At 33.5% G+C, this 27,096-nt stretch overlaps 7 protein-coding genes across 12 annotated transcripts; 3 read left to right on the plus strand and 4 right to left on the minus strand.

Moving 5' to 3' along the window:
* Window positions 1-8: 8 nt before the first annotated feature.
* On the minus strand, window positions 9-1,977 carry LOC135832294 (WD repeat domain phosphoinositide-interacting protein 4-like). Its single transcript, XM_065345449.1, has 7 exons — window positions 1,818-1,977; window positions 1,646-1,720; window positions 1,374-1,560; window positions 916-1,305; window positions 741-842; window positions 553-671; window positions 9-483 (listed from the first exon to the last, which is right to left on the minus strand). Exons 1-7 carry the CDS (start codon window positions 1,867-1,869, stop codon window positions 374-376), a joined length of 1,035 nt encoding a protein of 344 aa, XP_065201521.1. The 5' UTR covers window positions 1,870-1,977; the 3' UTR covers window positions 9-373.
* A 255-nt stretch (window positions 1,978-2,232) lies between these two features.
* Window positions 2,233-4,166, plus strand: LOC135832296 (cyclin-dependent kinase 1-like). Its single transcript, XM_065345452.1, has 7 exons — window positions 2,233-2,660; window positions 2,736-2,892; window positions 2,960-3,098; window positions 3,183-3,341; window positions 3,418-3,581; window positions 3,664-3,805; window positions 3,879-4,166. The coding sequence occupies exons 1-7, from the start codon at window positions 2,624-2,626 to the stop codon at window positions 3,990-3,992; spliced, it is 912 nt and encodes a 303-aa protein (XP_065201524.1). The 5' UTR covers window positions 2,233-2,623; the 3' UTR covers window positions 3,993-4,166.
* Window positions 4,167-4,486: 320 nt separating this feature from the next.
* Window positions 4,487-5,164, minus strand: LOC135835085 (probable autolytic lysozyme). The gene has a single exon (XM_065349169.1). It carries the CDS (start codon window positions 5,162-5,164, stop codon window positions 4,487-4,489), a length of 678 nt encoding a protein of 225 aa, XP_065205241.1.
* car (vacuolar protein sorting-associated protein 33A) lies at window positions 4,716-8,633 on the plus strand. Its single transcript, XM_065345448.1, has 11 exons — window positions 4,716-6,015; window positions 6,078-6,271; window positions 6,354-6,435; window positions 6,503-6,610; window positions 6,684-6,984; window positions 7,056-7,331; window positions 7,402-7,556; window positions 7,635-7,787; window positions 7,857-8,100; window positions 8,163-8,276; window positions 8,352-8,633. The coding sequence occupies exons 1-11, from the start codon at window positions 5,914-5,916 to the stop codon at window positions 8,432-8,434; spliced, it is 1,812 nt and encodes a 603-aa protein (XP_065201520.1). The 5' UTR covers window positions 4,716-5,913; the 3' UTR covers window positions 8,435-8,633.
* Window positions 8,634-8,765: 132 nt separating this feature from the next.
* LOC135832297 (low molecular weight phosphotyrosine protein phosphatase 1-like) lies at window positions 8,766-20,841 on the minus strand. Of its 5 annotated transcripts, XM_065345456.1 has the most exons (3): window positions 20,544-20,792; window positions 9,339-10,665; window positions 8,766-9,252 (listed from the first exon to the last, which is right to left on the minus strand). In XM_065345456.1, the coding sequence occupies exons 2-3, from the start codon at window positions 9,408-9,410 to the stop codon at window positions 8,779-8,781; spliced, it is 546 nt and encodes a 181-aa protein (XP_065201528.1). In that variant the 5' UTR covers window positions 9,411-10,665; window positions 20,544-20,792; the 3' UTR covers window positions 8,766-8,778. The 5 variants fall into 5 exon arrangements, with proteins under 5 accessions (XP_065201528.1, XP_065201525.1, XP_065201526.1 ...); XM_065345453.1 differs by lacking the exon at window positions 8,766-9,252 and having other exon boundaries at window positions 9,406-10,665; window positions 20,544-20,841; XM_065345454.1 differs by lacking the exons at window positions 8,766-9,252; window positions 9,339-10,665 and adding an exon at window positions 11,044-11,827 and having other exon boundaries at window positions 20,544-20,796.
* Window positions 12,579-18,458, minus strand: sqd (RNA-binding protein squid). 2 transcript variants are annotated; one of them, XM_065345451.1, is made up of 3 exons: window positions 18,318-18,458; window positions 16,916-17,697; window positions 12,579-12,720 (listed from the first exon to the last, which is right to left on the minus strand). In XM_065345451.1, exons 2-3 carry the CDS (start codon window positions 17,689-17,691, stop codon window positions 12,699-12,701), a joined length of 798 nt encoding a protein of 265 aa, XP_065201523.1. In that variant the 5' UTR covers window positions 17,692-17,697; window positions 18,318-18,458; the 3' UTR covers window positions 12,579-12,698. The 2 variants fall into 2 exon arrangements, with proteins under 2 accessions (XP_065201523.1, XP_065201522.1); XM_065345450.1 differs by lacking the exon at window positions 12,579-12,720 and having other exon boundaries at window positions 15,092-17,697.
* A 2,140-nt stretch (window positions 20,842-22,981) lies between the features above and the next one.
* LOC135832300 (uncharacterized) lies at window positions 22,982-23,732 on the plus strand. The gene is made up of 3 exons (XM_065345460.1): window positions 22,982-23,227; window positions 23,315-23,426; window positions 23,505-23,732. Exons 1-3 carry the CDS (start codon window positions 23,157-23,159, stop codon window positions 23,664-23,666), a joined length of 345 nt encoding a protein of 114 aa, XP_065201532.1. The 5' UTR covers window positions 22,982-23,156; the 3' UTR covers window positions 23,667-23,732.
* Window positions 23,733-27,096: the final 3,364 nt, after the last annotated feature.

Genomic DNA, 27,096 nt, shown 5'->3' on the forward strand with positions numbered 1-27,096 from the left:
AAGGGAAATACGAGTATTTAAAATATTTATTACGGAAAGTATTACAAAAATAAAATTATCACTTTAGGCATACGATCTGGTAACTTGGTTGTACAAAAATGAATCACGTATCAACGAAATGAAATACAGCTGTTCGTAAAAAAAATTGAATGAAGAGTAAAAACAAATGTAAGGTAAAACTGAATAGACACGAGCTACCACAGATCGACTGACATGACTCGTAACGTAAAATTTCAAAAAAGTAATACATATAAAATCACTTTACACTAAGCTACATAAGAATAAAAATATTAATTACGAAGTACAAGATCAATGATATAAACACATAAATACAATTTGCATTACTTCTCACTGTGCTCAAGCACAAAAAAATCTAACAGTCTTCATCAAGAAAATCATCTAGGAAAACATCAAAGGTATTTCTATTGCAGCTCCCGTCTGTATTGAATACATATTTATGAAATGTTCCATCAACACATATTGCTGAAAGAAAAACGAATTAGTATTGCATGAAAAATAACGAGGATAAAATGTACAACACTGAAAAATTACCAATAACTGAATTTTTCGAACTGAATGCGCAAATACAGGCACATTCTGGTAGAACCGTAAAATTCGCGAATGCCCACTGAGACTCGACGTATGTACCGAGAAATCCAATTTTCGACAAGCTGAAGAAAAAACGATATTTAGTTCATCTTTAAGGAATGAAAATCTACAATTGAAGGCAACAATTCTACCTTGATTTTTTATTTAATTTTGGATCTTTGAGAGCAAAAATGTGGACGGTTCCTTTATCACTGGCGCAACATAAAAAATCTGAACTTTGACTGAAATTGATACTGCAAAATAATATAAAACAATGAATGCATTTCGATGTAATGGAGCGCGATCCTGAAAGTGAAAATAACTCACCAATAAAGCAAAGCCTGATCAGAACCTCGTCTAAGCTCATGTAGCAAATGTCTTTTGCTAGTATCCCATACTCTGATTAAAGTTCCTTTGGAACTGGCTGTTGCCAGCATAGTACCTTTTTGGTTAATAGCCAAACATACCAACTCCGTTTGATGGGCATTTATAGTAACAGGAGCACTAGATGATCCCACATCAGTACTGCATAAATCCACCAGCTGAACACTACCTACTTTGTGAGCAGGGAAAGCAACCAAGTGCCGATCAGCTGTCAGTAATGGACTGACTTCACACAGGCCATGTTTATTCAAACGAGTTTCAAACGTGAACAGATGCTGAGTCGGAGCAGGAAATGAAAATACACATACTTGATGAAGAGTAGCAACAACAATTCTGAAATCAGAACGTTTATAATATGTAGAATGTTGAAAGTCAAGAAAGCCAACATCCTTGAAACTTACTTATCTCTTCTTAATCTAACAGCTTTAACTGGAACTTTGAAAACTAACTCCAAAACAAATTGTTTACTGATATCATCGTAAACTAATACGGTATTGTCGACATATTTCGGGCAAGAGCCTCCTGCCACCATAGCTAGTAAATTAGTTCGGTATAGCATCTCGCACTGAGACATACTTCCGACATCAGCTGCAACATAAATAAGGAGAATTGCAAACTTCGAAGGGATCTAACAATAGGTAAAAACAAAATGCACGTATCAAGAGGCACTCACTGAATCTACATTTCTCCACCAATGGATCTATGTTGTAAACTCGTGGACCAGATTCGGTACAACAAGTGAAACAGCCTAGACAGCAAGAAATGAAAAGTGATAAACGTGTAGTTGGAAGAAAACAACTGCTAAACTAAATACGTAAATTATAGAAATCTCATAGAGCTCTTACTTTGATCCTGGTTAAATTTGATTGATATGACTCCTTTCCACTTGGAAATCATTTTCACATTATTGAAATAAACTAATTAAATTGAATTATTTTAATGCAGCAACTAGAATCAAAACATGGAAAAATAGAATAACAGAAACGGCCCTAACAAAGTAAAAAAATAATATAAAAATAATGATAAAAGAGACCTCCAGACATCACAACAACAAAACTTTTGGCCAAGCCAAGATGTTATTTATTCAAAAAAAAAAAAAAACCCTAAACTAATCTGATGACAGACAGAGCGCACTAGTAAACGATGATCTTTTCCTTTGTCCTTTCCTTTCTTTCCTTCTTCCTTGATTTGTTCATTCCCGCTTCCTTTCGCTGAAATTCAAAAAAAAATTCTTTCTATGCATCAAAATGTTCGCTGCAGTATTTTTCCCTCCATCACTCATTCGCCTTCTTATTCGCCTTCGTTCATTCGGTACGTTATTTCATTGTAATTTCAAATAATTTTCAATTTTTAGTTTTTACCTAAAAGAATAATATTGGATAGTTGATAGTGCGAAACAAATCTGAGATTTTACGAGCGTCGGTATACTAAAATTTGAGTTTTCGGTATCATGATCATCTGTTGAGAAAAAATTCACGTAGTTGACTAGTTGGTGTTCATCTTGGTTGATCTCTTGAAGCTTGAAGAAGTATACATTGTTCTGGAGTTTTCAGTTTCATTATCGTTCCAGTGGCAAGTTATTCAGAAATATTATAATATTACAAGGATTTTTGCATTGAATGTACCGTATTTCCAGTCAAAGCGCGCCACAATGAATGATTACGAGAAAATCGAAAAGATAGGCGAAGGTGAGATAAAATTGTTCTTTTGTTCGAATAGTGGTTCATTTTGAATGTTTGAATTAATGTTGTTTTTGACTGTAGGTACCTATGGAATCGTTTACAAAGGCAGAAACTTGACAACTGGTAAATTGGTCGCTATCAAAAAAATACGAATGGAAGTGCAAGACGAAGGAATACCTTCAACCGCTATCAGGGAAATATCACTATTGAAAGAATTGGTACATCCTAATATCGTTTGGTGGGTATATACCTCAAATGTATATTCTGATGAAAAATTGATATTTTATTATTGGACAATGCAATAGTTTGCAGGAAGTGTTGATGGAAGAATCGAAATTACATTTGATATTCGAGTTTTTACCCATGGATTTGAAGAAATACATGGAGAGTTTGGGTGATGGAAAACAATTGGATTCTACGATGGTTAAATCATTAACGTATCAGGTACCATCTGATTGTTTTCAATTTGATTTCTTCGGAATGAAACTTTTAACGCCTAGGTATCTACAAATTTTTTCGAATTTCTAGCTTCTTGTTGCGGTCTTATTTTGTCATCGAAGACGAGTTTTGCATCGAGATCTTAAACCCCAAAATCTTTTAATTAATCCGAAAACTGGTATTTTGAAAGTAGCTGATTTCGGTTTGGGACGTGCGTTAGGTGTACCCGTCCGGATTTTTACTCATGAAGTGAGATAAATTGTCATGAAATAGAGCAAGTAGGCTTTATCGAGAGTTTTTCTATTGTGGAATTTGTTCATGATAGGTGGTCACGCTTTGGTACAGAGCTCCAGAAATTCTTCTCGGTTCCCAGCGATATTCGTGCCCGGTGGATATGTGGGCGGTTGGTTGTATTTTTGCCGAATTAGCCAATCATAAACCGTTGTTTCAAGGAGATTCAGAAATTGATCAACTTTATCGCATTTTCCGGTAGGTATTTGAAAATTTTTCATTTCGTGAAAGGAGCCACCTTCTGAATGTATAATACAAAAATCAATTCTACTTTTCACAGAATTCTTTCTACGCCTACTGAGAAAACATGGGCTGGTATTACCGATCTTCCGTATTATAAACCAGTGTTTCCTAACTGGACGCAGAATGAATTACACAACAGCGTCAAAAATCTTAATGATGATGGATTCGATTTGTTAATGGTAATTTTTTTCAGTACCTACCTACCAAAGTAGTGTCGATAAGTTGAACATATATTTCTATTCTATTTTTCAGAAAATGTTAATCTACGACCCCTCCGCCCGGATTAGTGCCAAGGATGCGGTTGATCATCGCTATTTCAATGATTTAGATACGTCAAAATTACCAGCTCGAGCTTACAGTCCATAAAAGTTACTTTGAAAATACCTATTTTAATTCATCCTTTACTTTATTGTTTTTTTTAATGTAATGCCATGTGTTCTGCGAAAAGTTCATTTCCCAAATTATTTTTAGTGTAGTTTTTATACTTGTAACTTGAATATCTACATTTGTTCTCCACATACATTATTTAATCCGGATAGACTTTTTTTGGTTTTCAATTTTGCGGTATTTTGTTTCAGCCCAAATTCGAGAAAACCCCAGTAACATGAAATATTACAAACCCACATTCGTATATAAAGGAGAAAAAATTATTCTGCAAATAGAACAATTTTATTCATACACGAAAACATTAAGTTGGTACATACATATAAAATTGATGTTTGCGTACATACGCATTATACATGTAGAATCGTAGATGAACTACATACAATAACAATAAATATGGTAACTATTCACAGAAAGTAAACAGATGAAATAAGAAATAGAATAAACAACAAAATTTTGCAGCTCGATATGTAAAATTACGAAGTTACCGAAGTTCCGTTGGTCGTGCAGGTTTTGCAGAAGTCTAGATCAACGTAAGTATCAATACCGTCAACCTTTCCAAGATTGGAGTATTGCCAATACGTCCAACCAACAGTTTTCCATGTTGACGGAATTTTAGGTTGGGAGTTGATCTCACTATTGTACCATGCGATCCAAAGAGGATATTTGCTGAAATCAAATATCCTCCAGTTAACCTGATTTTCCCAATAGTTATAATTACAATAGATATAAACGTTGACGAAATTGTTTGATTCTAAGCCTTTAAGAAATCTGTGTAGAGTATGTGCAACTTGGTCAGGAGAAGCTAATTCGTTGCCTTTTTCTTCGACATCAATAGCTAAAATGTCTTCTCTATAATTAAAAGTAGTCAAGTTCAAAGTTTTGATAACATTAGCAACCTGTTCGTCGGGGTTCATTAAAGCTCTAAAATAGTGATACACGCTTGTTCTAATATTGTTCATTCTGGCCATTTCCCAGTTGTATAGAAACGTAACATCTTGATGATATGATCCTTCTGTAGCTTTCATTATCACATGCTCTATCCCGGTGTTCTTCACTTTCTTCCAATTGATTTTGCCTTGATGCCATGACACATCTAGGGCACTTTGGTAGTTGGGTATTTCTAATTCGACGACCGCACATTGCATCCGCATTGATGGCTTTGTCACTATCGCGTAAATTGCGTAAATGATCAACTTTTGCAAAAGACCCGACAATTCGTAATAAAGCGTCCTTCTATGATTTTTTTCAATGTTTATTTTTTGTCCTAACGTGAAATTTACGTGATAATAACGGTTTTCCTGGTTTTTAGAAAACATTGTTGATGGTACGAATTTTTCGTAATGGAACCAGCATGAGCTAACCCCAACTCGACTCCTCGTCTCCTCTCTTCACTATCCTCACCTCTCTCACCACTTATAATCCATTTCGGCGTTTATTTCCATATTTGATTTGTTATTTGTTTGAAGGTATTACCCGCATAAATATCGGTTACGGTTTTGTTTTTGACTTTTGAAGGTTGTACGCGTTCCATCCCCTTGTCACTCCTTAAAAAACATTCAAATTTCGAAAATTTTGAAAAGAATGATCAAATTTGGACTTTGGTTGGTTGGATTGGAATTTGGATGATAAACAGTGCAAAAAAGCTATATAAAATCAACAACAAACTGCTGAGGCGGCTGATAACAACGATAACGGAAGTCGGAGATACGGAGAAGAAAACTAGGAAGGAAAGGAACGAAAGAAGGATAAAACTTGAAAAAGTGAAAAAAATAATACAAAGTTTTGTGCTATGCTGTATTCGGATGAGAACTTGAATTAAATTTGTTTTCTTCGAAAGAATGCTTGCCATTCAATACATTTTAATTGAATAGTGTAATCAGTTTTAGTAATCAAAATAATCATGACCTCTCATTTAACTCGAGGAAAACTGAATATAGGATTGGTGCAAGAGCAGGCAAAAAAAGAATTCTTGGACTTATTGGATAACTGCGATGGATCAAAGGTAAAAATAAAAACGAATGTGATTTTACATTCTGAAGATGTATTTCATGAATTGATTTACAGGTGATTATATGGGATGATGGTTTGTCTGGTCCTTTTGGCCTAATCGCCGAGTACAGTCTCCTGAAGAAAAGAGATGCAGTAAAAATGCATCCCCTGAGACCGGGGAAAATTAAAACTATTGAAACAGAAAATGTAATATTCATTACTCGGCCACACTTGAAACTGATGGGTTATGTTGCTGAAAATATTCATCAGTGAGCAGTTTTTTCTTCGAATTTAGTGTTCAATAATTCATTTGTTTGATATTTCTTCATGTTTTTTTTGTTGCTTCTTCAGTGAAGAGAGTTCGCATAGAAAAAGAAAATGGCATTTATACTTTGTACCAATGAAAAGTTTACTATGCGAAGAATTTTTGAAAGTGAGCTGTTTTTCAATAAGTGGGTATTTTGTAATAGAAATTTTTAAAAATGTGTTACATTTTATAGAATAAAGGAGTATATGGTAGTTTCGCTACAGTTCAACAAATATCGGGCTGTATACTTTTCCCTTTCGATAATGATTTGGTATCAATGGAATTGGAATCTGCTTTTCGAGTAATTTGTGATTTTGTTTCTCCAATAGCATCAACTTGATTAAGAAACTTGACTTGGTGTTTTTTTTTTGCAGGAGTATTACGTTGATTCGGATCCTACTTGCGTATATCAAGTGGCCAAAGCTGTGAAAATACTACAAGATATATACGGTCCCATAAAAAGAATATCTGGAAAAGGAAACGCTGCTCAACAAGTTATGAAACTATTGAATAAACTCGATAAAGAACCGTCTTCTAGCTCATCTGTGAAGAACTCGTCTTCTGTTCAAATTGACCAGTTAATTTTAATTGATCGCGGAATTGATTTACTTTCTCCTCTTGTCACTCAGCTAACGTATGAAGGGTTGATCGACGAATTATATGGGATTAGTAATTGTAAGTGTAAAATCTTTATTAAAATTCTACATTCTCTACAAAATTCTGATATGTGAACTATTCTTTCTTAGGTAATGTGAAATTACCCGCTGATCGGTTTGGAGGCCAAGAAGAAGACTTTTCAGACACAACGCGCGATAAAGTACTCATACTGAATTCAGCAGATGAAATCTTTACTGAAATTAGAGATAAAAATTTGTTCGCAATTGGTCTAACTCTCAGTCGTCGTGCCAAACAAATGTCTTTGCAATTTGACGAGGGCCAGGACGGTCGAACGGTGCAAGAGATTAAACAATTCGTAGCGAAATTACCTCAAATGTTGGCTGTGAAGAAATGTTTAGCGAATCGTACGTATGCACCAATGGTCATGTTTACTCTATTGCATAGAAAAATTAAATCGCTGTATTCATATTCTAGATATGACTGTAGCTGAAATGATTAAAGAACAAACCGATTCCGAAGACTTTAGAGAAAGCGTAAAAAATGAACACGAAATGTTATTAGGTATCGTTAGTGACCGAGTTCATCCTTATATAGAGGACTGTATGGCTCAGAAAGTCGATGTTATTAAGGTATCGACTATTCACGTACTTCCTAATTTTTCTATATTCGTGTAAATTTAGACATTGATTTTTTTTTCTAAAAAATAGGTCTTACGACTCATTTGCATACAATCTATAGTCAGCTGTGGTCTGAAGCCTAAAATTCTGGAACAATATAAAAGAGATATAATTCAAACTTACGGATTTCAACATATCCTCACTTTGACGAATCTGGAAAAAGTTGGCCTACTGAAAATTCAAGTAAAATTTCGCTTTAATAATAATTATCAGCGCGGGAACGTTCATAAGACAAGTTTTCCAACATTTTAGCAAGGAACACGATCTTACACATTCCTTCGTAAAACCTTGAAATTGACTGAAGAAGAAACTAATAACGTTACTCCAAAAGATATTCATTATGTTCATGGCATATACGCTCCTCTGAGCGTGCGTTTAGCTCAACAGTTCGCCAAACCCAATGGTATAAGAAGTATTAACGATGTTATCTCTGCGTTGCCAGGACCCTCTTTTGATGATATTTCCAAAAATACCTCCAATTTCACTCATCAAAGAAGTAATTTTTCTATTATGTTTAAATTAAAAAGGAACCACTTACTTAAATTTATATCATTTTAGGAGGAAGTTTGAGCTCACAAAATGATTCGTCCAACGTGATTCTAGTATTTTTTATTGGCGGGTGTACTTTTGCAGAAATTTCTGCGTTACGATTTTTATCGCAACAAGAAGATCGTAAGTTGGATGGTTGGATTTGTAGGCCTAAGTGATTTATTACAAATAAATCGTAATCGCCATCATTTGTTTCAGTGAATGCTGAATTTGTGATAGCAACAACCAAAATAATCACCGGTAATACTTTCATCAAGTCGCTGATGGAGCCATTGTCGTGAAATAAATTTTTATTGCGTTATTCTTTTCATACTTTTAAAAACATATTTATCATGTTACCATGCTTATTGTGTATTATTTCGAGTGAGATGGTCATATCGTACATGAATCATTTCATTTTTGATATTATTATGTACTACATATTTTTATTCTGATTTTTGATGTACTTATTGTTCAAAAATGTATTCATTTTCCGCTTTTCTTCCTTTTTTTTTTGTTTTCGAGTTACATTTTGAAATGTATCAAAAATCAGAACTGAGATCTCAAAATAAATTTGTTGAAATTTAAAAATGTGTAGGTAGGTAAACGATTACGAAAAAAAAGAAGGTGGGATAGGTATGCGATATTAATGTTTATTGAATAGGACGGGACAGGCTACTGCCGCCAATTGATAATTTTCTTCCAAATGTTCATTATGATAATCCGGACAATTATTTCTAGTAACGGTGACATTTTTGGGAACATACGATAGAAAAGATGCAACTTTGGCGGTACAATTGGCAGGCTGCGCTTGTCTAATACGGGGCATTTCTTTCGTATCGATTCCGAAAATGAATTTGTACTTGAAGAAATCATCAGGTTTTAGTTTTCGCACAATATACATTTTTTCATACGGAATTCCTAGTTTATTTAGATATTGCTTATTTCTTAAATTCGTACCACTTCCGACAAATCTCCAGCCAACACCGGCTAAATCACAGGTCCACACGTCCTCGAGTCCATAGGCTTTTGCCAGATGTCTAAACACATTTACAATAACAACTCCTTGACATTCGAAGGTCTTTTCGCAAACAAACAGAACACTCTTTTGTTTCACGCGCTGTGTGATAAAATAAGAATTAGGTAAATGGTTAAGCTTTCATACGAAAATACATAAATGATATTTTATAAAACTAAAGTGCATACCTTTGTGCATTCCGATTGTGATGAATACAACAAAAAAACACATATCAGCTTAATAGCGTTGACAAAATCCATTACATTAGGGTCAATTTAAAGAACAGATCGGAAAACAATTTCACAAATAATTAAATAAAAAGTGTTTTGAATTAGGTATTCAACATTTTTCTGCAATTCAAATTTATATTTGATCCGTTTAATAAAGACTAGTGGCTAGGTCGATACTAATTTTTATATTTTATCTGCTGAATAAATCATTTGAATCGAATACCAAAGAGTTGTTAATATGTAAATCAACTTAATTTCTCTAGAAATGTTTTTTAATCTATACTTATATTAGGTACCTAATTTGCTATCATAATTTTGATTGCGATTAAGATTAATGGAATTTGAACGTTGCTGTACGACTGCAAAGGTCCTGACTCTTATAGAAGATTTCACATCACACCTATTATTTTTTGTTTCGAAAGCAGATGTGTGAATCATTAGGTAGGTCATTAAATAAAAATGTTTTTTTTCAATAACTTTTTCAACAGACGATCAACCAATTTCCTACGAATGCATAATAATACTTATAAGTTACACATGGTTATACCTATCTACTATTATAGGCTGGAGCACTAACCAACTGAATTCAAAATGCAGGAACAGTATAATCAAATTCTGCATTAATATCGTCATTCATTTCTTCATGATCATGATAACTCATTAGTTCCAATGAATCTGTAACTCGAGAAGTAGTAGTTGTGGTTGTAGTGGTAAGTCCAGCTCGATATTTCATACCATCTAAATGAGTGATCATGAATGTTTTCACAGTTTGGCGAATAACACTAGTCATCCACTGAAATTTTCTACCCGAATCCCTACGATACATTGCGAAGAAAATATCCGGCATATCGACGCCTCGTCTATATGGATCGTACAACGAAAGTAGTTCTATTTTATCCACCATGTCTTGGGGAGCAAGATCGCGTAAAGTAAACCAACTTTTTTTGTCTGTTGCTAAAATGTAATCGTAATACTTCATGGTCTCTTGTTGGAATAATGCTAAAGGTTTTCCTCTGTATAGAATTTGCTCTGAGGCTAATAAATGGATAACGGTGGGATCTGTCTCATTTAAAGCAAATGGATCTATTATTCCAAAAGCGTCGCATTCTATCAAAGATTCTAATTCTAAACCTCTGCCCATAGTCCAGTTATTGAAAACTTCAGCTATATAAGGAGCTCGGAAAATACCGCCGTACGATACCACTGCTATTTTTGTGCTGTTTTCTACTTTTACACGATACGCTAACGTGCTTGTTATTATTTCCGTTTCATTGGATTCGGGAAGCTGTAATGAAAACAATACGGCGGATTATACTGTAAATCGAGATATTTTCATCATTTTCCTGTATCAATATACGTATAAGTACCTCTGTTTAATTAATTTGTAAATAATCACTGGTCAAGAGTCACAAGAAGTAGTAATCATCTTAGAGTTATCGCGAATATATGTACGCATGCATTACCTACTCATTCATGTAGATTTACGTGTGTCTGTAATCTAAAAAAAGTCAGGTTATACGAGCTCGTTTTTTTGTTTTCACTCCTTTTTTCTACCAAAACAGAACATACAAGAAACCATTGCATAGGCGGATCAATATATAGGTAAGCATTAGGCATCTTGCAAGTAGGTAGGTATGTATTTAAAAAAAAAAAACTTCAGACATGAATTTAAATGAACGAGTTTATTCGAGGAACATATAGGTATCACTAAATAATGCGTACGTTTTTAAAACTCCAGTGATAATTTTAAACAATCGCAGTAAGTGTGAAGTGAAAAATAATTTTTACATTTCCGTCGGCTTAAACTTCTCCTTATACCGCAGTTTACCAAGATTTGTTAAATTCAGTTCAGGAAAATTTCTAATAGGGTTCCACGGATCTTTATGCAAATCAAAGAAATTATGAGCTGTTCTAAATGATACATTAGCGATGTCCATAAACCCTCGAATATCGTCGTAGTCGTCATAAAGAGGTTCTACTAATTTTTCGGCGCCGAGTGGATCATACGAAGTAATTAAATCAACTTTTCCTTGAAAATTCAGAGGAGTTCTGTCTCGCAGATAGGTCAAGATATCTTTATCGGCTGCCAAAATAATATCATAATTTTTGTAATGCTTGGGCCAAATTTGCTTAGTACGAGCATCTGGGTTCACGATGATGCCATGATTTGCTAACGCTTGAACGGATCGGATATCAACGTTACAGCCCAAATACCAAACTCCAAGAGCAGCACTATCGAATGTCCAAAGGTGGCTGATATTCCTTTCTTTGGCAACATGTTCGAAAATGGCAGCTGCTATTGGCGATCGACAAAGATTCGCCAACGAAACCATGCAAACGCGAAAGATACCATGAGGGGCGATTGGCCATTCTTCGTCCGATCGGGGGTCTATGTAACTGAAACGGCTTTCGTGCGATGGGGCTATCAGTTCATCGAAATTTGTACCCTGCAATAAAAATAATAAAATGGTAGATCATTTCACTGTGGGTGATTTAAAAATACTACGGCCCAATTTGATCAAGGTATAGCAACGAAAACTACAAAAACACACTTTACGTAGGTATTGTTTTTTTGGTGTTTGGAGTAGGCACAGAAAATAAGAAATTACGATGAATTTACGTTTTCAATATTGAGGAAATCAGTTTGAAAGTTTCGTCAATTTTCTTCAAATTTCATATGTTAAGTAAAGCTTGTGTGTCTGAATACCAAGCCAAAAGAAAACTGCTGACATCTTCATAACTATATTTAATTTAAACTTTACAAATACTTCTACTACGAAATACAAATGCCGAAAAATAAAAAATAACAAATTGCCTTAATAAAAATCACAACGGGAAAAAGAATCCCTTAACACCGACGCCCACACAATCACGAATTTTGCTCAAGAAAAGCTGTACAAGCTCGAAGGGCTATCTGATAACATTCTTCAAAACCTTCGGTGCCTGAATCATAATAGGGATCTCGAATAAGCGGCGCTTTCTTCGGATCGTAAGTTACGAGATAATCGATTTTTGCTTTACCGTCCTTAGGAGCTTTTCTTTTTATATCCCTTATATTTTCATCGTCCATTCCGAAGATGTAATCGTACTCTTTGAAATGATCTTTATTCAATTGCTGAACCCTATGCTGTTCATGTGGAAGTCCATGTTTTGCTAAAGTTTGCGCCGCTCTACGTTCCATCGGATTTCCGACATGCCACGGCCCAATAGCTGCGCTATCACATTTCCAAACATTGTCTAGTTTTTTCTGTTCAGCCACATAATTGAAAACCGCAGCGGCGATTGGAGATCGGCAAATGTTTCCGAGACAGACCATCATTACTTTCTTTTGTTCGGACATCTGAAATGAAAATGTCATCACTAAAAGTTCACGAATTTTGAAATCCGTAATTAGAAAAAAATATTATTTTGACGTACTTAGTTATATATAAAGTAAGTAATATTGTTAAGTCGAACGATAAATAAGAACAGTAGGTGCAACAATCGAATATCAAAATATGTCCTAAATTATGAATATTTTTACGAATTGGGCTGACTGAAGTAATTTCAAATTGTGGGTTCATTGGCTTCGTAATTCAACTAATCCAATAATATCCGTAAATGACTGTTTTCTGTTGATACTAACAATAAACTATGAGTAACCGCAAATTGATACTTAAAAGTAATATTACTACTTTTACAACTGGCAAATAATCAGGGACGGGCCCAAGAAGAAAAGAGGCAGTTCGCCTTCTGAAGTTTTCGTTGAATTGATTTCTAAAAGTTGAATGAATGTTTATAAAATCGAATTCAAGGAGTAGGCATAGTGGCGTAGCCAAGAGGGGCCGAAGAGGTCCATCAACCCCTCTTCTTGCGAGCAAAAATTTTAAATTAAACGCGTAAAAATGGACGGGTTTTTGTTTCTTGGACCTATTTCTTCGAAAAATTTTCGCTCCAGCAGACGCAGTAATTTTACCTTCCTTTTTAGGTACTCGCGTATATGTAATCATCACACATTACGAAAGGTTTTCAGAAAATTACCTTAAATAACAGATTATTCAACTAGGGAAATAGTGTGATTTTTAATGACTAGCGCGGGAAGTAACTCAAAATCGTTTTTCCTCACTAATTAGGTAAATACATTTTTTGTTATTTTGGGAGAGCAGATAATGTTGCAGATTCTCTCCCTAGAAACGAAAATTTCGATTTTTCGTGCTTAAAAAAATCTTATTTTGTCCCCTCTTTGAGAAAATCCTGGCTACGCCACTGAGCAGGTAAACGTATACAGAAAAATTGAATTCTAGGAGTAAGCAAAATTAAATTCTAGTACAGAACTTGAAGCTGATATTATTTTTTTACTTTTTCATCGGTCCACTCCCGTCAAGCAGAGAAGAAAAATAAAACCCAATGAGTAAGATAAAAAGCAGAATTTTCGCAGATGAGCCTCCAACTTGAACCAATCATCAAATAAAGGAAAAATGGATGAAAACAAAATTAGATTCTGCATCAAGTTCCCTTGGATAGTTACTACGTTACATAACGAAACTATTTGGTATTTCTCTTTCATAGATGAAAAAATCAAGATTTCTGTACGATTGAAATTTCAAAATATTCGCGAGATACAAGGAATAAGATTTTCTTTTAAAAAATAAGTACTAATTTTCAATAAATTCAAAATTTTGATGAATTGTTTACAATCAATAAACTGGTTTCAAAAAAACACCTATTATACAACTCGCGAAGATCAATAATTCATGAAAAGACATAATAATGAAGGAGGTATGTGCTAAATTATAATGAGCGTTTTTCGAGAGAAATAATCAGTGTTGAGATTTTGAACATAGCAGACAGCTACAGAAAAAACCTAGTTCGATACCACAATAAAACGGTCACTTCAAATTCAATAATACTAGAATCGTCTTTTTCATCTTGATCCGCATTGAAGAGATTGTTCCTCCTTTTTTTTTGGACAGCAAAAACACAAAAATACAAAAATTTGGCAGCGCATTTGGAAAATCGTATGTACTTGACAAAAATTGAATTTTTAATTTCACCAATGAACGAGAAATGATCAACTCAAATAAGAATATGAAAAAATAACAAATTGAATTCGAACGCTCTTTTCAAATAAAAATATAAAACTCCGCGTTTTTCAATAAAAATTCGTCACTGAATTTTTCGTTCGATCGTCATTAATATAGTAAATACTTTAAAATTTGAAATCATTACTCGACTTACCACAGTTAATTATTTTCAATGTGAATTGTGAACTATGAAAATGAATTTGAAGGATGAAAAATCTAAATATTAGGTAACCCATTTTATCGATGTCTCTTACTCGTATTAATGATCCATTGCTCATTTGTCATTTTAAAAATTATTCATCTACGATTTACTTTTTCGATTCATAAATACCCATTTTAAAGACAGCCCTAAAACCTTAAAATCGACGATTTCTGCTCAATGGGCCTAACAAAGCGTGTAACCGAATAGCAGCCGATAATAATGTTAATCTGATTACACTAAACGAAATACATCTTAAAATGCATCATAGCATAAGAAATGTACAATGTGAAACTAAGTGTGAAACCCAAATTAATTAGAAAATTCTTGTCATTGTTGTATCAACTACATTTTTACATTTACTTTCAAGTTGGACGAGAATAACACTAATGAATTGTAAGCAGCGTACCTTCAAATACTATTCATTGATGAATAAAATAGAAAAACAATAACAACAAAAATTATTTATTTCGTCGATTACTTTGCTTTGAGAAAATTAATGTTCAATTTGTACGCTGCAGCAGTTTGTTAATACAGTTACTTTTTTTATATTATATATATATATTTTTTTTTTCAAATAAAATATCAGTTAAGGTCGCCTTAGGTTGCAGTATTTATGATTGGGAAAAATATGAACACGTTTACTTTATGCTGACCAATTCGATGAAATACTGAATAAAATTTGGGTTCCACTCCGAAAAAAATACGAATAAAACTCACTTACTAGATTACTACTTGAACAAATCAATTACATACCAATATAGCTTTACGAGTTTAATGATACGTAACAAGCGTGCATTTCGAGAAAATGTACATTATTCGTCTTTGGCATTATAGTAAAATCTTTGTTCGATCATCTATAACTTGAGAAAATTATGAAAGAAAAAGAAAATAATAATGATAATAATAACGAAATTAAAAGAAAAACAAACTTGTAATGTAATACATAAGAAAAAAAATAAGAAAAAAATAAAACAAAAATATAATTAGAAAAAAGAATCAATCAATAAAATGTGTAAATATGAAATAAATTTAAACTTTTTAAATTTATTATTATTAAAACTTTATTTTTTTTCTTTCGTTTACAAGTTAACAAAGTTTATTACATGTTCGAATTGATAGAACAATTACTTTAAGAATAATTAAAAGTTATAATTAAAATAATCTTATTAAAGTAAAAACAACTTTTCGTAGAATTACTATTGCGACAAAAAATCATTTTCTAAGAGAAAAAATTGAAATATTGCAGATTTTATATTCATTTTTCATTTAACGGAATGTGTTGACTTTATGCACGCTTTACAACGAATAAAACACAAGTTACAACGAACAACAAACGATTACGTATATAAAACAAATTCAGTTTCATTAGAGAAATGGGTAAAAAAATTTGTTTTTCAGATTCAGACATATGAAGAAAACGTATTATTATAATTTCCAATATGGAATAAAACACTCATAAAATATACGCTACAAAAGAATGATAAGCACATAGAAAATACATATCTACATTAGGAGCCGAGACCTAGATTCATGGGTTAATACTCACGATAATAATTTACACTGAATTTATCAACTCTGCGTTGGAGCTGGAAGTAAGATCATTAGACGATTCAAAACTCAACTACGTACCAAGGGAAAACACTTGAATGAGCGCAACATAATCTCACGCAAAATAAAGGTAGAATACGGTTTGTTGCAACAAAGTTGACAAAAAAGCATAACACTATATACCTACCTACCTACATCAGTCATGGATAAGATTGGTTGATTAAAAGAAGCCTCTGACCTGCGAGTAAAATACATCATAATGGAGGGGGGAAAAGATTTTAAAAATGTGAAGCGTTACCGCAACATCAAGTGAACATAGTATGTACTTTTACAAGGGTAACGAAAGTATTTTTTCAAACATTTCAGCAATATGATTTGAGGGAAAAAATCATAATATGTAGTAATACCATTTCGAAGTATGCAAGACAAATGAAGTTGAATTCGACTAAGCCCAAAAATACTGCAATCCTACTTCCATATAAAACATTCGACTTAAAATAAAATCTTTAGGGGAAAAATTTACACTTTTTAAATACGTAAATGCATTAACAATATTAAATTAATAAGGAGTATGCCTATAGCCGCGGCTTCCTCGACCCTGCTTACCTGCACCCGCTTTTCCACGACCCCTAACATTAGCTATTGCTGGTGGTGGTGGGGGCGGGGGCGGTGCGACAGGAGGATAACCAGCGGCATCATAACCATAACCACTATAATCGTACCCATATCCGTAGGGATCGGCGCCGTAATAATCATAACCATAACCACCACTGTAACCGTAATAGTCGTAACCATATCCATAAGCGCCATAGTCCGGCATCGGGTAGCCAGGAGGAATTGGATAGCCGCCTCTTCCACCTCCACGTACACCTCGCCCTCTACCTCGTCCACGAGCTGCGCCTACAAGAAAACCTTCTCCGGGCTTTGGAGTAGCTTTCTTAACGTCTACCATTTTGCCTTTAATTACTTGCTTAGGATTTTTAACAATGTCATTGATCATTTGATCGGACTCGAAAGTAATAAAACAGAAACCTTTTCGTTGATTCTTGGTTTTATCGAATGGCATTTCCGTCAAAGTAATAGTTCCATATTGCGCAAAATGACTTTTTATATCGTCATCGGTCATTTCTGGAGTCAATCCACCGACAAAAATTTTGCCTGGTCTCAACTTAGCTTTTTTCGGATCTACTTTTTTATTATTGATCACGTGATCGCCGGCTTCGAATACTTTGTCCAACGCTTCGGCATTTTTGAAAACAATAAATGAGAATCCCCTCGATCTACCGGTATTAGAATCAGTTTTTATGTTAACACTTTCTATTTCACCGAATTTTGAAAAATACTCTCTTAATTCTTTCTCAGTCGTTTCCCAACTCAATCCGCCGACAAATAACTTACGTTCTTCATCCTTCAGATTTAATTTTGGATCAGAACCGTTCAACTGCTCGGATTGCTCCTCCTCGCCGTTCGCCATTTCGAAATCCTCAATTTCTGCCATTATTGTCTGAAATTATACATATAGTTATACAATTCTTCAAACTAGCAATAAGAATGGGTAACTCATTAAAAAAATTATACTAAAAAAATGACGAAATATAAATATACAAGTGTGTACTATCATGGAGAAAATATCTGATAAAAATTTGCATTATGGGTAATACGATTTAAAACATTCAGATAAGGTTGTTCGAACTGCTCACCTTCTGATTAACAATTCACTAAAATATGAAACTGCGTTGATAGCAAGTATATAGCGAAGTAAAAAACAACGGATCCTAGTGGTTGAGACGGACAGTGAATGATTATGACGAAGAGTTAGAGATGGAATGGAATGGGAAAATTGCACTCACAGTGACGACTACATCAGAGATGATCGCATAGCGCGAATAGAAAACTTTCGAGACACATTCAAAATTTAGAAAAACATTGATTACACTCAGGCATAACATTTTGAGAATACTACATGAAAACTTGATGCAGAAAACAAAGCTACTGTATATGCGATGTCACGAGATTAATTACCGGCAAAACACGGAAAATGTAAGCGGATGCGTTGTACTACATAAACATTATCAATAGATGGTTAATGAAATAGAATACTTGAAAGAAAGTAAGTCTCATTACCTTAGATGGCGAATCCTTTTCAACAGCAATTTGAACGGACTTGGAATAATCTACAATACGGTAATTAAATAAACCACACAAGGCGAAAGCGTCATTGAATTAAAATGGCGACTTTTCTTAATTCAAGGATCAGTTCGCAGATTCTCAACATGTGACCAAAGAACTTCTAATGTGTTTTCAACTGGATAGTAAAGACTTTAGTTGTGATTTTCTCCCGTAGAGTGAGGTACGGTATATTATCCCATTCTCTGATTCTCATCAAATTTTTATTTTTTTTTAAAATTTATTCGATGAAAATATTTTAATTTTTAATATTCAAAAATTTGAATTTTGAATTTGATTTGATTTGAAATTATTCACTGACTTGAGAGTTGAGTGTACTAAAATAAGGTTGGTACTTGGTAGCGTAATGTAATGTATAATGCTATAATCTAATAATAATTAAATCCATTTTTTAGGTCATAAATAACTGATTATTTATTGTGTTCTTTTGTTTTAGTTTTTTTTACACGGATTTTGATTTTTGGCAGATTTTCGAGAATCTGAATTTTGGACGTTTTTTAAAATCTCTTTTATCAAGTTTCAACACTTTTTAACGATTTAACCTTTTTTTATAACGGCCGTAAGAAGAAGCTACTGAAAATGAAAAATTATTTAGTTTGTTCAAGCATCTATCACTCAGCAAAGAACAACCTATATAGGGGTGTTCGAGCGCTTTCCAGCAAGTACAGAATGAGAAAAAGAAAACGTAAAATTTGTTTACAGTTTTCACTTTTCTGCAGGGATCGCGGAGGGAGGGGGTCAGTGCCTCCGCCTCCAGCTCCGGCTCTTGAATTTGTAAAAAATTTACCTCCAGCTCCGGCTCCAGCTCCAACGATTTTTTGTAAGTGCCTCCGGCTCCGGCTCCACCCTCCATATTTTTTCAATCCCTCCGGGAGGCCCTCCGGAGGCCCTCCAGGAGGTAGCTGTTTGAGGGGGGCCTCCTTACAATAAAAATCAATTTTTCAAACCTTGATAAGTGCCTAAATGGGCCCTCCTCACAATAAAAATGAGTTTTGTAAACTTGAATAAGTATCAAAATAATTATGTCATAAATGTCACACTTTATGATTAAAAAATATTGAAATTTATAGAATTTATCAGTAAATAAATACAAAAAAATTACTGAATTCAATCAGAGCTCGGAGGGTACCTTTTCAAGTACCTCCGGCTCCAGCTCCGGCTCCGGGGTTTTTTTGTAAGTGCCTCCGCCTCCACCTCCGGCTCCAGCAGAAAAATTTCAAGTACCTCTTGCTCCGGCTCCTGCTCCCGGAGCAAGGCAAAAAAAGGGTACCCTCCGGGGGCCTCCGGGCCTCCACCTCCGCTCCGCTCCGCGATCCCTGCTTTTCTGAAGTAAAATTGCATTACAGCAGTCTATAGTCCATTGTGATTTGTGAGTCTATCATGAGCTCTCAAAACCCTAATTATTCACGTTTTCGGTAAATTATGTAGCGTTCTTAGAGCGCTCGAACACCCCTATTAATAATTATATCGCATCGTATCCCATCAATAAATTAATAAAATAATGCTACACGTGAGTTGTGTGATAGGTATGTACAATTAATCGTGAAATGATGAAATGAAATAATTGAACACCAAATTTAAAGTGTATGCCTGGAAGTGGATACATTAATCATAAATCACGCAAGGGTCAGAATCAGATCACCCACAGCACACAGCAAACTTAAATAATAAGATAGGTATGTAGGGTATTTGAAATCTATGAAAAAAAAAGTAAATAATTATAATAATACATAATAAAAAAAATGTAAACTTATAACTTACCCGAACTTATCCACATCAATCAAGTAAGTAGATGAAGTAGGTGTTTAAAATACGGAATCTTCATAAAATTTGGAACGTAATGAAAAATATACTTTCACTCTCAAATTTCAACACAAAAGTTCACATAACACAGCAAAACAGACATATAGTTTAAAAGCTAAAATTTAATTGGTGAATGAGACAGGATAAATGCCAGAAAATTAATTTAAAAGTTGTGAAAACCTTGATAAAAAATTGATATGAGGAATTACTTTTGTTGGAACTTATGATGTTTATATATTTAATGCACGGAAAAGACGATCACTGAATTCGTTTCTTTAAATTTTTTAATTCTGATCATTCAAATCCCATGACGAGTGATCATTAACATGGCAATGTTTTTATAGTATTTTCTTCACTTACCATTACTTTCTGAACAAGTTTCATGGTAGGAAGCTTCGTGACAGCACAGCAAGAATGTATTGAAACACATGCGAATAAAATTTTGGCGAATGCTCTCATGTTTAATTTTGACACATGCACATTAATTATTAATACTGAAACACCGATAAATTTTAAAAATTTTGTTTTAAAAAATCTAGTATGAATGAACAATTCTACCCTCATCACATCAGCATGCGTTGCGATTGCGAATGCGAAGTGATCAAAAAATTAATTTAATCAATTTCCCTCAAGTTTTATCAAATGCCTATCGATATATGAATGTGAATAATTATGTAGATCTATACGTACATTTATGTGCCCGTATGTGAGCTCGATTTTAATAGGTACCTATTCAATGATGTGTAAGAATGAACTACTTATATAAAACTCAACTGTGAATTTTCACAATTATTCGAATTCAATCCGATAACTGTTTCATGTAGGTACTTGTACTTGTATTACATACATAAATGTAGAATGGTATAATGCAGGTAATAAGGTACATATGTACGTATAGCTGTGTATATGAGGTATTCCCTATTTATCTACCTAATTGGTGGATAATTTATTGGAAATACAATTTTCTCAAAATGGCAATGAAACTCAAGGGCAAGGTATTTTTCTTGAATTATTTTTCTTTTGCTTTGCAAATTTCGGGAAGAAAATGAGTTACGTGTCTATGTAATCTTCAAGTCTTCTGTCTTCATCATTATTATTGGATATAGTGCTTCCTTGGAGTTTGCAGGAACGAAGAAGAGGATGATGACAGTGACCTTCAGGCTTCATTCATCATTGACCAATAATACTCTTCATCTTCACAATTATTCAAAATTCACCTTCAGCTCTCGAAAAAAGCTCCAACTTCATGTCCGGAGGTCCGGGCTTCAAGGCACCTTGGTTTTGTCCTGTTCCCTGTTATTTTAATGTTAGGCTACCTTTCCACTTTTTCACACCCAAAACATCGGAGATGAAAGGAAATTTTCCACGAAACGTTTCTGGAACTTTATATGAAAAGTTGCTGGTAGGTACCTTTCAAATCCATAAATTTCCATGGAAATTTGTGAAGAAATGTTGTTGTGATTGAGAATAGCGAGAAAATTGTGAAAAAAGGTGTTCAATTTTTTTTTTTTGTAAAATATTGATTACCTATTGATAAAATTCTTTGAAATGAAGGGAAATTAAATTTCAAAAATTTCAAACTTTGTAATTAATTGGAAATTTGATTTACTAGTTGTATAGTTGTAGGTATTGTAGTTGGTAAATGACGTTTTCAAACTGACATTTTTTCAAAATATGTACCTATGGACTGTCTCATATTATTTTAAAGAGCCAAAATCTTAAGTATAAATTCCAGCAATTTTCTGGAAAGTTTTCGCAAGTTTCCTAACTATACATTTTCGCCTTCTGGAAATTTATCATCTCTACAAAAAAATTTGCTTTTTAGACTTGGAGCCGTAAGCCGTCAGACTCAGAGGCCCAAGCCCGAGGCCGTTGACGACTTGTCATTGCGTCGTTGCCTATGCCTTGACTCCTTCCTGGAGGACGTCAATGACCGTCGACGGCGTCGACGAAACCATTCATAAAACTTTTACTTTACGATACGTAAATTAGATTATATGTACAGGGGTTATTCATTATTATAGGTGGATGGCAGTCGGCCCTCGGCCAGTCGGCCTCGGCGACAGTCATAGTCACGAGTATAACGAGTAGTCGAGTACACACTACACAGGCGCTACAGAGTACAGATGAGACGACAGATGAAAATGAAATGAAAATGAAATTAATGAAATGAAACCACGATGAAACGCATGGATCTGAAGTTGAAAAAACTGGATGTATGTTTCGTACTACATAGGTAGCAGCTATGAGCTAGCACAGCTCAAAACATCGTTAGGAAACGAAACGTCGTGGAGTCGCGCGCAGACACTCCAACTTTTTTCTGTGTGTGGCGGTGTTTTGTTATCAGCTTTGAGTTGAGTTTATATTGTCTTATCTCAAGTAGTGATGTTGATATTTAGAAAAATTTTATATCGATATATCACGATATTTTTCCAACAGATATCGATATATCGACGATATATCGATATCTTTAATATTGCCTTGAAAGTACCTATTTTTCCCATTTGTATACTCAGTCATTTAAGTTTAATTGCGAATTAACAACTGCAAAAAATTTGGTACGACAAAAAGTTTTTTTATAGATTTTTTAAAAAGTGAGAAAATTTTTTTTTGAAAAAATTTTAAAAATTTCTTTCTAATTTTAATTTTTACTCATATTTTTGGCTGTTTTCGTGCATTTTTTCCTCAATTTTTGACGATACGATATATCGTCGATATTGATTTTTCATATCGATATGTCGATATTGGATCTCATATCGATATATCGTTTAAGATATCGATATATCAACACCACTAATCTCAAGTCAAATCTCAATTTGAGGAAAGTTTATAGTTTGAAGGAAGGGTCTGATCTTAGTCTGATCGTAAGGATTACGAATATTTTTGGAAATTCTTGGAATCGTGGAAGTAATGAAATTATTTGATTCACTTTTGTGAAAATCATCAATTGAATCACCCTAAATACTAAGTATCATGCCTACATTAGTAAAACTTGCAACGTACTTCAAGAAAGTTCAGTTACCAAAAGGGCGAATTGACAGAGGGTGCGTATAAAGTATTTATTGAATTTTGTACTTCGTTTCAGTAGTTTTTCTTATGTATGTTACTAAAAGTGTGTGATTTTGTTGTAGAAAATATCGAATCGTAAGAAATGTCACTCAGCTTGATATTGCCAATGTTCGAAGAGATGTCGACAGGGAAAGAAGAAACATGTTTTACTTGAGAAATCCTTTCGTATCAGTGGTAAGTTAACTATTATTATTTCATTTTTATCATATAACATTCCACCCAGTTCATCACGATTTCTCTTTGATTTCGTAGAAAGAATTGGACAGCGTTCCTAAACAAGAAAGGCAGCTGGGTAAAGTTTGTATAGAAAAGCATCGAGAAAAGCAAATTGGAAAATTTTTGAAATGCCAAGAAAGTAGAAAAATAGAAGTGTTTTTGAAAAGCAGATTAGGTACAGCGGATAAGTGGGAATAAATTCTCCCTTCTATGTTCTAGTTATTTAACTTGTAAAAATTTATGCATAAACTAGCGGTTTCTTAACTGATTGTTTCATTATTTTATTTTTTTTGCATACCTACGCCCTACATAGTACATACGTAGACGTACATATTTTGACTGATTATATGAGTGTAGTTACCAGCAGTAGACACATTCTATTTGTCGTTTTCGGTGGTATTCGCCAGAAATGTATGTAAGCACTTGACAGCGGCGAATCTGAAGACCGGTGAAGAAAGGTTACGTCTTGCCGGCTCATCTTTATTGATTATTAATTACATTGCGAGTTACCTAACACTCATTTTAGAATACTTTGAATTCAACGTGATTTTTTAAATTTAGGGTTGAATCATTAATTTTAAAAGTTTTTCAAAAGAATACCTACTCATTAAAAGTAACACTCCGCGTTTTCAAATCATTTTTCATTTGGTACTGAAGTTCATTAAAAGCGATGCTAATTTTGAAAACTTGAAATTGAAAAAGTTTTTAAATTGAAACGTTAAAATATTTCTCAAACGCCGTAGTACCAATGTCTCAATCTTGATGAAAACCAGTTTAAGAATAAATTTTTGATTTGAATATTACGAAATAGGTAAAACTTTACAATTTCAACTACTTGTAAATTCATCGGAAAGTAAAAATTATTTTTTTGCAATTGTTTTAATATTTCGAACGCTTCATTGTTTCATTTCTTTTGTTAGTTTTAATTAAAATCGCACTCGCCGCAACTGTGGGGCGTTTTTCAAAAATGAGAAGGTTTTATTAAATTTTTTGGGTGCGCATTATTTAAATGAGATCGTTTTTAATTATAGACTTCGTTGAAATATTTATTCGTGAAATCAAAATTTTTAATTTTTGTTTTTTTGACACTTTTTTTTTGATAAAAGTATTTTAACAAACATTTCGGTTTCTCGAATGAAACTAAGTACCTACTGAAGCTTTTTAATACAGTTTTTAATTTCTCATGGGATTAATACCGTAATCGATGGGAGTTGATCGTCATCAAATAATAAACGTACTACCTGGTAGCGTTCACAAATATGTGAGGTCTGTATCTGCCTTGTGTGTCTGAGTGTAAGTCTAAGTAGGTATATAGAAAAATCTTTGTTAAAATATAAACTATACCAATATCGCGAATCATTTTGAGAGGATGAATATAGACTCAAATATGATAAGTAAAGAAAAAGAGCTTCTTTTCAAAGTGATGATAAATCGAAAAGAGCGGTGTGAAAAATGTGCGGCTTTTCGCATGATGCAATTCCCAGTGGATTGGTAAAATGACATTGCCCGTTGGCAAATACTCGCTAAAGCCGCTGCTCAATGGTGGTGTATTAATAACGTTGAAACGTGGATGTATTAGTTTGATAATGCTTTGGTGCTAATGTCAAATTTCATCTGAGTTATTCAACTATTTCTCGTATCAACTAGATGCATATACCTATTACCTATTAAATAACATTGATTTCATGATTCCATTCAACAGTTTTGACGTTCAACCTATATGTGAGCATTTCTTGACTTATAATTATTCTGGTGATAAAATCGGTGCTTCAGTATTTTTTTTTACGTTGTACAACTTCTTTTCCTTCGTAATTTTTTTCATTTTTGAAGTACCTCCTGGGTATTCACAATGGAGGACGATTTTTCCAACTATTTTCGTGTGCCCTGCCTACAACTCGAATGAATGAAAATTTGGTTGAACCCATAAAACGACGCCGCAGTTAGTTGACCAGCCTACTTATTAATGGTGTAATCGAATATGGGATTTTAGATTTCTTAACGTTGGAAATCTATTACGAGATACCTAGACCTACCAGCTACCTCTATTAAATCTTCGGATCAAGGAGTATAATCTATCTATGTATTCTCAGATGTATTTTGTTGCAAGTTGTCCTCGTGAACATAATTAATTTAAAAGGAAAGAAATTTTTGTTAGTTGAATTAACTTGATAAGAGGCGACTAATTGGCTATTACTGGGCTGTTAATTTCATTTAAAAGCCCTGAGCAAAAGACAGATCAGAGAAGGAAAATCAAGAAAGCGATAACGGAGGCAAGAAAATTTCAAAGATATACAAATTAACACGAACTTCTCTTGTTATATGCATTAAAAACGGTTCGTAATGAAGTTTCTTCCGGAGTGTTTCTTAATGTTAAACCTGCTAATATCTTTAATCCTTCAGAGAAATTACAAACGTTCTCAGAATATTCGTTTCACGTTTAAATGAACTTTTTTGCATACTACTACACCTACACCGCTTTAATTATCATATTTTCAATTTTGCCAGAAATAGGAAATACGCTTTTTTATATTATCTTGTCTGCTTTTTCACGAAGCTTCGTGAAGTGAAGTACCTGCCTACTCTTTCGAAAATACAACATAGCATTCAATCAGGTTTTTTCTTATGATTCCAAAGTGAGGTTGTGTGTACCATGAGACTAACTAAAGATTTCTATTTTATTTCGCCTTAAAGTGTCCTTTTTCTAACTATATTGAATGATTTTGGAGTATAGGCATTGAAAATTATTTATTCGATATGGTATATTCATTCTGAAAAACTTTTAATCTGATTTTATTTGTACTCATTACCTAATACAGGAACATGATAAATAATTTTATATTGAATTTATTGTATGTACCTTACTGCAATTTAGGTGGTATATAACTTCTCAGTCGATGGGTTCAATAACAAAAGATAAAAAATCGAATGTAGAAACAGCTTTTTTTTTTTTTAATATAGTAGGTACAAAATTTTCAGTGAATAAATATTAAGTTATGAAGCAATCGTTTTTATCTTAAATTACGTTGAACAATTCAACGCTATTATTGGTAACAACACTTTATAAAAATAACAACAAATTTAAACATTTTTTTCCATAGTACATATCATCATTTTGAAAAACATTGGTTAACAACAAAGAGGGAAAAATAACGAGATCATCGCAATCAGTTTGAGTAAGTATAAAAAACCTCTTTTGAATGCTTTATGAAAAATGTTTATACTTTTGTTCAAAACAATTAATTAGTGAAGGTTCGAACCCGGGATCACACATACTAACAACTTTCTATAAAATGAAACAACTAATTCACATTGTTGAGAAAAACTATTTAATTTCCTAAAATTTCGAATGGAAGGGATTACACAGAATTTTAGTTACCTACTTGAAAAATAGGCTATTGAACGATGAATGTCGATGAAAATTACAATATGATAAAAAATAAAAAAGGAACCTAGTTATTCCTGTAAAAGTGTAAAATATGCAACAATTAGGTAGGTAAGGTACTAATTTTATATTTATGAAGGCATGGTTGCCTAACATTCAAAACTGCAAGGACAAGTTTATGCATATAGCATAACACCTCATTTTATGGGCATATTCCCGATACATGGTATCGGTTTGCCTGCCTAA

This window comes from Planococcus citri, chromosome 1 (genome assembly GCF_950023065.1).
Source record: "Planococcus citri chromosome 1, ihPlaCitr1.1, whole genome shotgun sequence".
Classification (NCBI taxonomy): domain Eukaryota; kingdom Metazoa; phylum Arthropoda; class Insecta; order Hemiptera; family Pseudococcidae; genus Planococcus; species Planococcus citri.